We start from the raw sequence: 14651 nt of genomic DNA, 5'->3' as shown, positions 1-14651 counted from the left end.
AAAAGTCATTTATAAAAATGCTGGTTCAAGAATTACATTGGAAAGTGGCTTTACTTGCGCTCACTTCTCCCATAATTAACTGCCTTGATCCTAGATTTTCTCAACAATTTTCACATAACTACAACTCAAAAAAATTATGTATCTATATTTTTTTGTTAAAAAAAATTATCTTAAGTATTCTCAACAATTCATTTGAAACCTCTCTGAATGAACACATTATTTTGTATATTTTATGTGTGATTTGTGAGTAGTATGCAGTCTAGTATGAGTGTAGCTCACTTATATATCCCCACAGCACTTGTATTGTACTGTAATTAAAATGTAAGAAATAAGCATATATATATTAGAGTTTATAGGTTATCACTTTTAATTTTCAAAATAGAACATAACTTGTATACTTTATTTTACTTTTTGTTAAGAACTGCTTGAAAAAAATAAAAAACCTAAGAATATTTTTTTCATGGAAAGTTTGAGAACAATTTGAATATAAAACTAAAGTTGTCAATCAAACTAATTACCTCTAATTCTAATAAAAATAACTATAATTAAACTAATAATTTGTTCTTAGATTCTACCGTATCGATAGTGAAGATGATATTTATAAATACATGCACAGATCATAAAGCAAATTTTCATGAGCACATATATAAGAAATTTAAGGTTTCATAAATCAGCTCCATGAATCCTTTTCTTCCATTAAGAATTTAAAATAATAATAATAATAATAATAATAATAATTAGTTTCTAAGAACATACTAATTAGTGATCGAAACCTACTAGCGAATGATGTGAATGAGTGATCATTCAATCTCTAACCCTTAAATAAATATGAACACACTACTAATCTACTAATTAGTCTCTTAATCAGCTCTGTTAACATTAAACACACGTGCTCGAAGAAGCAGGGTCTAACATTATTAACATATGCCAGGCATGTTATTCCAATAGCACGAGTCCAAGCTCCGCTCACGTTTTCCGGTGGTTGGCGGCGGAGCAGGAGAAGAGTCTTGCGCCACCACCACATCATCTTCAACCCGCCCCGTAAAGCCACTTGTTACGCTCGATTTTTCCTTCTTAGAAAGGTTTCCGCCACCTGATCCGCCGTACCAGTCTGGAACCGGCATTGCAGCCGGAAAGTTGTTGAGCAGGCTCATTAGGTCATCGTCTATGGAGTTAACATCCACTGGCACCTCATTTTGTTCTATCCCTGTTCAAAACCAAACGTTAATAATTATTATACAAAAGAAAAGATTAATCAATACAAAATATATATATATGTGATGATGATGATGATTTTTTATAACTTACCAGCTGAGGAATGGCACGAAGTACTGAAATTCTCAGTCCGGTCAGACCCAATTGTCCGATCTTCCTCCTCCATCGACTGATTTTCAGACGAAACACGTTTGGATTTCGGCGGCTCCGGCATAAGCGACGCTTTGCGCTTAGATTTATCGTTGCGAGACAGAGCTTGAGCCTCAGTCAACAAAGCATCCAAGAGTCCACTATTCTCCCGATACTCTTGAAAACTGAACTCTTCAGCACTGCCTCCTCCTCTGCCGCTGCCGGCGCTCGTATAAGACGATGCAGGCGTCGTCGTTGACTGAAGCGGTGTCGTTTGGGTCGAAGGGAGCTCAGTTACCATATTCACCCGATGCGACGACGGTGGCTGCATTCCAACCAAAGCAGCGTCGTACGGAGTTCCGGTTGCTATAGAACTGAAAGTATTGAAATTACAATTGAAGCCTCCAGCGGGAACACTGTACTGAAACGCCGGATTAGGGAGTGTCGTTTGGGGAATCGGGACGTGAGTAGTGTTCTGGTTAAATAGAGTAGGAGACGAAGACCCGAAAGAAAAAACAGGAGAATTAATGGGCAAAGCGAACACGGGGTTGGTTCCATTGAATAGCTGAGCGGAATCGGATTGTTGGGACTGAAAAGTGGCACGGTGATGGGGAAAGGAATAGTTGGCCTTGGGCGGGTGGTGATGATGATGAGAGGAAGGGAGGAATTGGGAGTTAAACGACGAAGATAAATGCCTTTGAGGGTTGTCGTTTTGGTAGTGTCGGATCTCTTGGGGGTAGAGAGGGAGCCCAGCTCGCTGGCGTCGTTTCATTCTTGTGTTCCAGTAATTCTTTATCTCGTTGTCAGTTCTACCTGGTAACTGAAAAAAAAAAAATAAAAGCCCCAAAAAATGAGAACAATTATGATTGGTTTAGAAGTATTAAAGAGAGTCAAAGGAGAAAGGAGAAGACAAAAGAGACTTAAGGTACGCTAGTTCAGTGTAGAAAACGCAAAATGTGGGTCCAAAAGCAAAGAAAATTGAGAGAAAGACAAAATGAAAGGAATCTGAAATAAAAGGAGCTTATGGGATTCAGAACCCAACATTCGTCGTTAAAAAAAAATATAAACTGAGCTTAAATATTAAAATTTTATGTAGGGTAAATTGATCTAGGTCCCAATTTTTGATTTATTTTTTCCATTTGGAAATTACTTTCTTTGTAACTTGGTCATTTAATTTTAAGCAAAACAATAAATTTGGACAAAACTGAATATAAAAAAAAAAGGGTGGGGGGGGGAAATAAGAGGGAGAAAAAAAGGGTTGGAATTTATGGTAGAATTGGAATATAACAATAAAAGCTTAAAGTCACGTCAAGAAAGATAGTCAAAGGAAGACCCTGGACCAAGAAGGGAAAGAAAAAACTAATAAAAATCCAGAGAGAACTGTAATGAAAAAGAAAGATAGATGGGTCTCATTTAGATTGAAATGGAAAATCCAAATTAAAGAAAATTATAATAATAATAAAAAAAAATCTTTTAAAAAGTGAAGTGGGAGAGAGATATTCCAAGAACAAAATAAAAAAACAATCATGAACAGCGACAGACTCAAGATTATCAGCTAGTAGAGGAGTCTTCCATGGAAAACGACTGGTAAATATTCCAGAAAGAAGAGAAGTCTCTGAACAATGTCATGTGTGTACGACGCTATATCATCTTCGAACGACTCATTTTATTTACCATTTAGCCCTTGATATCACCTTTTGCAGGCGAGTCAGTTTCTGCACGCTAGATCAAGATTCAACTCATATATATATGTACTTTAGATTATTAAAGAAAAAAACATTGTGTACTTAATTTTGAAAGAAATTTGCACTACAAACATGCAGCCCAGATTATATTTAATAAAGAAAAACAGATCGTGAAAACCCAAGTGCCCAATCTACCAGAAAAAAGAAAAAATTTTAAACCTGAGAAGCCATGCGAGCCCATTTGTTACCGAGCTTAGCGTGAAGTTCAATGATGATGCGCTCCTCTTCGGGAGAGAAAGAACCCTTCTTGAGATTAGGCCTAAGATGATTGGCCCACCTGAGTCTACAGCTCTTGCCGCAACGGGCCAAGCCGGAGTTCTTCTGAACCGCGTTCCAGTTCCCTTCGCCGTGCTTCCTAACGTACTCAACCAGGATCGCGTCCTCACTCGTGGTCCAAGGCCCCTTCTTCAAGCCCCCACCTCGGGACCCACCGGCATCTTCCTCCGCCGCTGCTCTTTCCTCTACTGTCTCGTCGTTCATCATCATTTTCGACATAAAATTATTTATATAACTAGGTAGGTAGCTTGATCAATTAATATGGCTTCTAATCGTTTTCACAGGTTATAATGAATAATTGGGTTTGGTAAGAGTTCTCTCCTCCCCAAAAATGAGAGAAAATTGCAAGAAAGAGAGGAGAGAAAGAGAAAGAATAAGCTAGGGGATTGTTGTCCTATCTCCTCGCTTATGTATTCTCTTTTATATTTCTTTCTTTTGTTTCTGAATAGATAGAAAGAGACTCTTATCTTACAGCAGATTTAGAGAGATAAGGGTATGAAAAGGCTTTAGTTGAGAGAGGGAGAGAGAGAGAGTGTATGTGAATGTGTATATTTGTATGAGTATTTGAGAGATCGAAGGGGATAAGGGGGTGGCTAAAAAGTGGATTTAATAGAAGGGAATAGAGGGGTGAGCTTTCATTTCGGTCCGGTTTGCATGCTAAGTGGTACGTCTATGGACGCGTTTCTTTTTGTACAGCCTTGATAATATGTAAAAATACCACATTCCCTTATCTTACTCTTTTGTTTTTTTTATTACCTTATTTTTGGATATTTTTTATATTGTATTTTAATTTTCGATTATTAAATTTGATAATAGATAATTGATAAATATATATATGTATTAAATTATAAAATAAATGCACACAGTAATAAAAGGAGAAAAAAGTTGATGGGAAAATACTGTTCATTTGATCCTGGGTGATCTTGTTTTTGTGTAATGAAGAGATAAAAGTAGTAGTAGTAGTAATAATAATAATAATAATAATAATAATAATAATATATCAGAAAAAGCATTTGTGATTCTTTCGTTATGATTTACAAAGTACAAATACAGAAGATTTTGGTTAAAACGATTTTCAAATTATTTAGTAGCATCATGTTCTTAAGGGACAACGTACATTAAAATGTTGAAAATAAAATAAAACAATGTACCAAATGATATCCCAATTGGATTTTGATCATGCACCTCTAGAAAATACTCCCATTGGAAGACAATCATAAATTGGTGTCAGATATAGTTTATCATAATTGGTTTAAACACCAAAAGTTCCTTTTGAAACATGATCACGTACGCAAAAGTAATATAGATAATCAAGTTGTTTTCATTGGCAGATTACGAAGCCAAATAAGGAGCTTAATTTGTCTTAGAAGAAGCTAGTGCAGATTTGACTAATTAAGCGGAAGAGAGGTTTGGTGACGTTTTAATAACTCGAGAAGAACATAATATAGTTTAGTTTGTTTGGAAGTAATAGCAAAAATATAATTATCTCTTTAATTAATTACCCACTGTCCAATGAAATTAATTAGTATAAATGATATATATATATATATTTTCTATATAATAAGTGTGTAGATAAAGAAAATTTTTTGTTTTAACGATTTTTTATTTTTTAATATTAATTTTAACGGAATATTCTTATATTTAACAGAATATTTTTATATTTAACTGTAGTTTGTAAATATTTAAACTTAAATAAATAAAATAAAATAAATAATTAAAAATTATATATTTTTGAGATATTTTACCATAATAATTATTTTAAAATAATAAATAAGTAAACAAATTAAAATAAGATATTTTTCAGATATTTTACTATGATTATTATTTAAAAATAATAAATAATTAAACAAATTAAAATATGATATTTTTGAGATATTTTACAATGATAATTATTTAAAAATCATAAAATCATATTTTTTATAACTTAAATAAAATTTAATTAAACGTAAACTCACCTATTAAAATAATATCATATTAAACATATAATATAATATACTGTCAATTAGCATCAAATTATTTTAAAAAAAAAAACTAACAAAAAACTTAAATTTAAAATCCACTTATAATATTTAATATTACATTGAACATATAATATATAATCTCTTATTGTCGCTCCCAAATTCAAAATCTAGAACAAATATAAACTTAAACAAAAATAAATAAATTATTTAATTAAAATAAGATATTTATTTCAAAATTTATATAACATTAATATAAATTTAATAAAAATAATTAATAAATTCTATAAATAAAACTCAGTAACATTTTTTATATATATATATATATAAATATATATCGGAACAAGTGATGATATACATTACATATTTACATATTTGTATCCACTGATGAAGAGAAAAAGACATGGTGTTGTTTATCATTAATTAATCATATAACAGAAGAAAAAGAAGTTGTTTTATTGAATTGTAAAACTCTGTCTGTACAAAGCATATGCCTTAGTTTATATTGAGGCAGAAAACTAAACTACCAAAGCTGTAACAAACAGCAACTGAAAACTAAAACTAACTAACAACATTTTTCTATTGTAATACTCTCCTTCAAGGTGAGTGGTACAGATTGATGACACTCATCTTGGATAGTAAGCTATGAAAATGAGAAGGAAACATAAGCTTTGTAAAAATATTAGCTACATTGTTGTTTGAAGAGACATGAACTAACTTGAGCTGACCATTTTGGACTTTGTCCCAGACAATATGGCAATCAATTTCCACATGCTTAGTGCGCTCATGAAAAACGGGATTCTCTGAAATGTATGGCAGCATTATTATCACAATATAATATAGCTGGTTGTGGATGAGGTATACCAAAATCTTGGAGGAGAGCAAGCAGCCATAGTATTTCACAAGTGGTGTTAGTCATTGCTCTATATTCTGCTTCGACAGAAGAACAAGAGAGACAATAGTTTGTTTCTTGGACTTCCATGAGACAAGGGATTGGCCCAAAAAATGCAATAACCAGTAGTGGAGCGTCTTGTATCTGGGCAAATAGCTCAATCAGCGTCAGAGAATACTTTGAGCTGTAAATCTGAAAGAGACAAGTTACTTTCAGCATAGGCTATGAGATGAGTTACGATTTTGAAGGGAAAAACAAGCCTTGTCCTGGAGTGCCTTTGAGATATTGTAGAATTCTTTGTGCAACTTGCATATGAGGCTGTCGAGGGTCACTAAGATATTGACTTAACCTGTTGACAGCATAAGAAATATCAGGTCGTGTTATTGTTAAGAAAATTAACTTACCAGTGAGACTTCTTAGAAGTATGATTAGTAAGAACATCCCCCTGGTTGGCACTAAGCTTAATATTTGGTTCCACTGGTGTTGAGGAAGCTTTAGCACCTAGATATCATGTATCACTTAAAAGTTGTAAAGTAAAAGGACGTTGTGAAACAGAAATACCAGTTTTAGAGCGAGCAATCTCTAGACCAAGAAAGAAGCGTAAAGGACCAAGATCCTTAAGTTGAAAGCTAGAATTTAACTTAGCTTTAAAAGCAGCTGCATCAAGATCATTATTACTAGCAATGACAATGTCATCAACATATATTAAAACAGCTAAAAAATTGGTAGAAGTTGTTCTTATGAATAGAGAATGATCAGATGGAGATTGTTTGAAACCATCATTGATAAGAGTAGTACTTAGTTTGCATACCATTGGCGTGAAGCTTGCTTCAAACCATACAAGCTTTTGTTTAACTTACAAACAACATTAGATGGAAACTCCCCCTTAGGTGTGAAACCTTGAGGAAGTTTCATGTAAACATCTTCATTTAAATCACCATGCAAAAAGGCATTATTGATATCCATTTGGTGTAATTTCCAGTTTTTAATGACAGCTAGAGCAAGTAAGAGTTTTAAAGTGTTAAACTTTTCTACTAGAGCAAAAGTGTCAATGTAATCTATGCCTTGTTGTTGGGTATAACCATTTACTACTAGAGGTGCTTTGTACCTGTCTATATCACCATTGGATTTATATTTTATTTTATATACCCATTTATGGTCAATAGTATGTTGGCCTTGAGGAAGAGGGACAATGGTCCATGTGTTGTTAGTTATAAGAGCATTGATCTCATCAGTCATGACCGATTGCCATTTAGGATCTTTTGATGCTTCAGTAAAAGGCTCAATGATAGAATGAGCAGCCAGAATAGCATTGCGAAAATGTGGCTGAAACTTTTCATAAGAGAGGAAATTAGATAGAGGATGTTCAGTAGAAGACTCACAAACATAATCCTTCAAATAAGTTGGTCGAGAAATTGAGCGACCAAATTTGGTGGAGTGATGAGCAGAGACAGGAGGTTGGGAACATCCTACATGAGCTTGCTGGTGCTGTGAATTGTGGTTCAGATTTTGAACCGATGGTGTATTTGTGGTGGGAATAAGAGTAGCTTCAGTACCTGTAGTAGAAATGTTAGAAAGTGCAGGTGAAGAGATATTGTCATAAGAGAAAAACTTAGTGAAACAGTCAATTGAAGTGTCAGTTTTGAGAGGAAAAATAGTTTCATGAAATATAACATCTGTAGAATGAAATATTTGATGAGTTTCAATATCTAATAAGGTATAAGCTTTCATCCCAATAGGGTAGCCAATGAAAACACAAGCACTAGCCCGAGGAGAAAATTTGTGCCTTTTACTAGTTAAAGTGGAAGCATAAGCAAGGCAACCATAATTTCTTAAATGTTCATAAGAAGGAGCTTTACGATACAACATTTCAAAGGAAGTTTTAAATTGAAATAAAGTTGAAGAAGTTTTATTGATAAGGTAACCAACTGTATGTATCATGTAACTCCAATAAGGTAAAGCAATATGAGATTGAAAAGCAAGAGCTCTAGCAACATTTAATATGTGTTGGTGCTTTCTTTCGACAACTGAATTTTGTTCAGGTCGTTCTACACAAGAATGAAATAATTGGATGCCTTTAATGGCATAAAAAGAAGTCAAGTTCAATTCCTTTGCATTATCACATCTAATGGTCTTTATAGTAGTTGAAAATTGAGTGGAAATGAATGAAAAAAAACTGAGGTATGATCAGTTGAACATCAGATTTACTCTTCAGCGTGTATACCCACGTGAATCTAGTGTTATCATCAACAATAGTTAGAAAAAATCTCAAACCTTCTATGATAACAATGTGAAAAGGGCCCCATATATCCATATGAATAAGGTCAAAAGCAGCAGGTGCCCTGTTTTGTGGAGATATAAAGGATAATTTTCTTTGTTTAGCTAAGTGACAAATATTGCAAGGAGAGGGTAAAGCAGAAGGTAAAAAATTCAAATCTTTATTGAGTGAATTTGTAACAAACAATGAAGAATGTCCAAGGCGAGTATGCCATTTATGAACATATTTACATGAGGTGTATGAGTTTACAGATGAACAAGAAAACAAAAAATGAGGATGCTGATGCAGGAAGTATAAATGACCAATCCTTTCAGCAATCCCAATCGTCTTGTTCAGAGGTAGTGCCTGTATAGAGCAATTAGATGAAGAAAAGAAAATTGAGTAGTCATTGGATGTTAATAATGCAGAAACTAAGAGAAAGTTGTATTTGAATGTTGGTACATATAAAACATTATGTAATTTCAGATGCTCATTTAGTTGGACAGTACCAGATTTTTTAACACTAATTTTGAAGCCATTTGGTAAGATGATTGAATTAGCAATAGTAGTGGAATGAAAAAAAGAGAAACAATCTATATCATAACAAATGTGATGAGTGGCTCCACTGTCGATAATCCAAAGTAAATTGGAGAAAGGGATGGAGTTACCAGTAAAATTCGACACTAGAGGTTGAGTGGTTGCCACAAAGGAATTGTTGTGTTGTAATAGTTGACTCAAAAGAGATATTAATCCCTGAATGGATGTATTAGAAGGAAGGACAGGGTCATGCGAGGGAGAGGTAGTTGCTTAGTGAACTGAAGATCTGTGGGATTATTGAGCATTTTGAGAAGGATGAAGTCTTTGAGGAGTGTCGGGTTTCCTTTGAGTACCATAACCAAGTGGAAAGCCATGAAGAAAATAGCATTTCTCTCTGAGATGACTTGGTTTTTCGCAATGGGTGCAGGTGGGACGTAGCTTCTTAGCACGAGGTAAAAGGTGGTTTGGTAGAAGAAGGTTAGGAATCTGGTTTGTTGGGGGATTGGGTATCTGATTTGTGGTAGAGGCAGCAATGATATTGGGATTTATAGAAGGACCAAGATTCCTTTGTCTTTCTTCTAGTATAATCATAGAAAATACTTTGGACAAGGAAGGTAATGGATCAATCAACAAAACTTGAGCCCTAACAACATGATATGATTCATTAAGACCAGTAAGAAATTGCAAAACCTATTCTTGATTGTGAGAATCAAGATTAGCAACAGCACAGGTGCAAGGAGTTCTTGGGCAAATTTCATTAATTTCATCCCATATAGCCTTCAACTTGGTGAAATATGAGCTAACTCAATCAGCACCTTGATGGAAACAGATGAAGGTTTGTCGAAGTACAAAAAGTCGTGGCCCATTACCTTGATTAAATCGATTGTTTAGCTCCATCCACATAGCAGCTGCAGAATTCAAGAACATGATACTACTCTTGATATCTGGGGAGATCGAATGAATGATCCAGGACTTGATCATCTGATTGCAGCGTTGCCAAGAATTGAAATGGGGATCATCGGGGGAGGGTTGGGGAAGAGATCCAGTGAGGAAATTTGATTTATTCTTTGCTCCAATTGATATCATGAAGTTCTGTCACCATTGTTGAAAGTTCTTGTCCGTTGATGGGGGTGAGGCAAGAATGAGGCCCGGATGATCTCCATTACCCAAGAAATACAGATTGTTGGCATCTTCCAGTGGAGTACGATCGATATTTTCCAATGGAGCGAATCAATTTGAAGCAGAGTTTTGTCCACGATTGTTGTTGGAGGTCGGAGCTTCAGGTATCTGGGACTGATGTTGAGCATGTTCAAGTGGTGCGAGAGGAGAATCTTTTACGCTTGCAGAAGAGTTGTGTTGAGTGCAAGCCATGAGGTTGAGGTGTGATCTCTGATACCATAACAGAAGAAAAATAAGTTGTTTTATTGAATTGTAAAACTATGTCTTTACAAAGCATATGCCTTAGTTTATATAGAGTGTAACACCCTGGGTAGCCAAGGCCGTTACACTGTGTATTTATAAAGGTGCAGGACTTGCTAATCAAGTCAACTAGTTAAAAACGTGTTTGCTAAAGTCATTAATGTGCTAGGGTTAAAAGGTTTTGGTCTCAAAAGATACCTTTCATATAATTAAACATTTTATACGTGGGATCCCAAAAGAAACAGCATTTAAAAGTCTGTTTACAAAATTTTCAGTGTACAGACAACCACCAGCCATTCTAAAGGAAAAATAGATGTTTATGGTTCTCCTGTCCCTATCTCCTCGCAACCGTGGCAGCTGAGCAGCTGTTCATGTACAATCTGCTCCCCGAGCTCTCTAAATCAGGGCTGATCAAGCTTGCCCTTGCCTTTACCTGCACTACGAAGCACCCGTGAGCCAAGGCCCAGCAAGAAAGTGTAATACCATAACACAAGTATTGATAATAATCATAAACCCTTTAAGCATGTTTAAACATTTAGCAATCCCTAATAAACATATAGCTTATTGACATAAACATGAATTCACAAGCTAACAATTGATCATTCAACATATCACATTCAACAGTCAACCACAACAACCAGACTACACGATAAATAAGGTCGACACCCTTAGGTCGCACCCTCTGTTTACCCCACTGACTCCAGCCCGCTTAAACCGAGCTCAGTGCATAATAAGCTGTCCTCAGCTACCAGCAGCCAAGCCGTGCCCTGTGCGCTAATGTAAACTTTGGCACTCTTAGGCCGTTTGTTTACTATTTACATGGCATAATACCATCCTCTATAAAGCATACAAAACAGGGAACCCTTAGTCCCATTATGAATTCACAACCGGGTGCAGTTTTCTCACCTTTAATTTCCAAACGCTTCGATTACGAGAAATTCCCCTTGAGCACGATCTGTCTCCCAAGCCCTATCTTTTACCTAGTCACAACCAAGATAAGGGATTCCATTAATATTCGAATAAAGGTTTCTGGGTGAAGTTCTAGCTTCCGGGACATCGAATTCCACCAAGCACGGTGGTGGAATCGATCCCGAGCACCCTAGGTTAGGTTCCCGTGCTTAAAACCTTCAAATAACCAAAAATTCCCTTAAGGGCCGCGACCCTAAAGACCTGTGCCGCAGCCCGCCCCCTAAAACAGAGGCTAGGCCTCTCTGACCACAGACACGCACCGCGGCCTTGCCCTATGGCGTCGCGGCGCTTCCCTACTGCAAAGCCTCCTTGTCTTTTCTTTGCTTCGTAGGGCCGCGACACTCTAGAACAGAGTCGCGGCCCAGCCCCTCGTGCCCAGAAAATCCACCATTTTTAACATCCCAACCTTGCTCAAAACCACCCCAAACCATCCTAATTCCAAAATCCTTTGATCACAAAACTTCTAACATGATTCCATCAACATAATCCAGCAAAAACCTAGCTTAGAAACTCATTAAAATCCTATTTTAATTTCTAAAACCCAGAAACTGAAGAAACTAAAAACCAGCCATGAAAACACTATAATTCAACCATTAGATCTTAAATTCAAGCTTACCTTCACTACAGAACCACTTCCCTAAGCAAATTCTGGGCTAACTCCCAAGCTTCCTGTCTTAATTCAACCTTGAAATTAAGAACCTAAGAACTCTTAGATTTCAACCCAAAAACCTCATAGTCAACTGATCAAAAATGAAATTCAGTGCTTACCGTAGTTTCTAGTTTGATTCCCCAGCTTCCACTGAGTTAATCCTTCAAAACTCCAGCTCAATCCACTGAATTCCCAGCTGAATCCCCTTAGTTTTCAGTGGTTTCCTTGGGAGAGAAGAAGAAAGAGGAGGAGAGAAAAAGGAGAGGGTCGGTTCCTTGAGTTTCCACTGTTTTTCTAAGTCTTATCTATCTATCCTTAAGCAATTAAACCAATCCCGAGGCTCGGGGTACCGGAAACGTCCCCGAGGGAAAAATGGTAAAATTCCCCAGTATTCCCGCCTAAACTTCCTAACCTCAAATATATCTCAAATTATTTATTTCCATAACCCGATAACCCAAATAACCGTCCAATACCTGAAATACCTCCTGACCCGCCCCAAGTCGAATATTAAGCCCCGCTGTGACTTTCCCACCAACTAGCTCCCTAGGGCCGCGACACTCTAGAACAGAGCCGCGGCCCAGCCCCTCGTGCCCAGAAAATCCACCATTTTTAACATCCCAACCTTGCTCAAAACCACCCCAAACCATCCTAATTCCAAAATCCTTTGATCACAAAACTTCTAACATGATTCCATCAACATAATCCAGCAAAAACCTAGCTTAGAAACTCATTAAAATCCTATTTTAATTTCTGAAACCCAGAAACTGAAGAACATAAAAACCAGCCATGAAAACACTATAATTCAACCATTAGATCTTAAATTCAAGCTTACCTTCACTACAGAACCACTTCCCTAAGCAAATTCTGGGCTAACTCCCAAGCTTCCTGTCTTAATTCAACCTTGAAATTAAGAACCTAAGAACTCTTAGATTTCAACCCAAAAACCTCATAGTCAACTGATCAAAAATGAAATTCAGTGCTTACCGTAGTTTCTAGTTTGATTCCCCAGCTTCCACTGAGTTAATCCTTCAAAACTCCAGCTCAATCCACTGAATTCCCAGCTGAATCCCCTTAGTTTTCAGTGGTTTCCTTGGGAGAGAAGAAGAAAGAGGAGGAGAGAAAAAGGAGAGGGTCGGTTCCTTGAGTTTCCACTGTTTTTCTAAGTCTTATCTATCTATCCTTAAGCAATTAAACCAATCCCGAGGCTCGGGGTACCGGAAACGTCCCGAGGGAAAAATGGTAAAATTCCCCAGTATTCCCGCCTAAACTTCCTAACCTCAAATATATCTCAAATTATTTATTTCCATAACCCGATAACCCAAATAACCGTCCAATACCTGAAATACCTCCTGACCCGCCCCAAGTCGAATATTAAGCCCCGCTGTGACTTTCCCACCAACTAGCTCCCTAGGGCCGCGACACTCTAGAACAGAGCCGCGGCCCAGCCCCTCGTGCCCAGAAAATCCACCATTTTTAACATCCCAACCTTGCTCAAAACCACCCCAAACCATCCTAATTCCAAAATCCTTTGATCACAAAACTTCTAACATGATTCCATCAACATAATCCAACAAAAACCTAGCTTAGAAACTCATTAAAATCCTATTTTAATTTCTGAAACCCAGAAGCTGAAGAACATAAAAACCAGCCATGAAAACACTATAATTCAACCATTAGATCTTAAATTCAAGCTTACCTTCACTACAGAACCACTTCCCTAAGCAAATTCTGGGCTAACTCCCAAGCTTCCTGTCTTAATTCAACCTTGAAATTAAGAACCTAAGAACTCTTAGATTTCAACCCAAAAACCTCATAGTCAACTGATCAAAAATGAAATTCAGTGCTTACCGTAGTTTCTAGTTTGATTCCCCAGCTTCCACTAAGTTAATCCTTCAAAACTCCAGCTCAATCCACTGAATTCCCAGCTGAATCCCCTTAGTTTTCAGTGGTTTCCTTGGGAGAGAAGAAGAAAGAGGAGGAGAGAAAAAGGAGAGGGTCGGTTCCTTGAGTTTCCACTGTTTTTCTAAGTCTTATCTATCTATCCTTAAGCAATTAAACCAATCCCGAGGCTCGGGGTACCGGAAACGTCCCCGAGGGAAAAATGGTAAAATTCCCCAGTATTCCCGCCTAAACTTCCTAACCTCAAATATATCTCAAATTATTTATTTCCATAACCCGATAACCCAAATAACCGTCCAATACCTGAAATACCTCCTGACCCGCCCCAAGTCGAATATTAAGCCCCGCTGTGACTTTCCCACCAACTAGCTCCCTAGGTTCGCCTCAAGTCGCATGCTGCAGATTTTCCCACATAATAATGTTGTTCTCACAATTATAGCATATAGTCACATTTACATTCATATAACCATACAAGCATGCTTATCATATAATCATGCATTAAATTAATAAACACACACATAAGTCATTTATGCCCTCCCGACACACTAATCAAGGCCCTTAAGCCATATTAGTAATTTTTTGTCGTTACATAGAGGCAGAAAACTAAACTACCAAAGCTGTAACAAACAGCAACTAAAAACTAAAACTAACTAACAGCATTTTTCTATTGTAGTATCATATATGTTAATTTTGTTAGAAGATCACA

General features: G+C 36.5%; 1 protein-coding gene across 1 annotated transcript; it reads right to left on the bottom strand.

The window, feature by feature from the left end:
* Positions 1–573: 573 nt before the first annotated feature.
* Positions 574–4155, bottom strand: LOC133815928 (transcription factor MYB101). Its single transcript, XM_062248684.1, has 3 exons — positions 3249–4155; positions 1309–2164; positions 574–1207 (listed from the first exon to the last, which is right to left on the bottom strand). Exons 1-3 carry the CDS (start codon positions 3582–3584, stop codon positions 918–920), a joined length of 1482 nt encoding a protein of 493 aa, XP_062104668.1. The 5' UTR covers positions 3585–4155; the 3' UTR covers positions 574–917.
* Between the last annotated feature and the right edge of the window lie 10496 nt (positions 4156–14651).

This window comes from Humulus lupulus, chromosome 2, assembly GCF_963169125.1.
Source record: "Humulus lupulus chromosome 2, drHumLupu1.1, whole genome shotgun sequence".
Taxonomy (NCBI): Eukaryota; Viridiplantae; Streptophyta; class Magnoliopsida; order Rosales; family Cannabaceae; genus Humulus; species Humulus lupulus.
The sequence above is the reverse complement of the archived record's forward strand: the minus strand, read 5'-3'. Positions and strand labels throughout refer to the sequence as shown.

What these genes read in the sequence shown, in the direction of transcription:
- LOC133815928 (XM_062248684.1), bottom strand. Translation starts at nt 3,584, where the DNA reads ATGTCGAAAATGATGATGAACGACGAGACAGTAGAGGAAAGAGCAGCG. An exon ending in GGGCTCGCATGGCTTCTCAG is followed by an intron (nt 2,165 to 3,248) that starts GTTTAAAATTTT and finishes TTTTTTTTTCAG; the next exon opens with TTACCAGGTAGAACTGACAA. An exon ending in TTCGTGCCATTCCTCAGCTG is followed by an intron (nt 1,208 to 1,308) that starts GTAAGTTATAAA and finishes GGTTTTGAACAG; the next exon opens with GGATAGAACAAAATGAGGTG.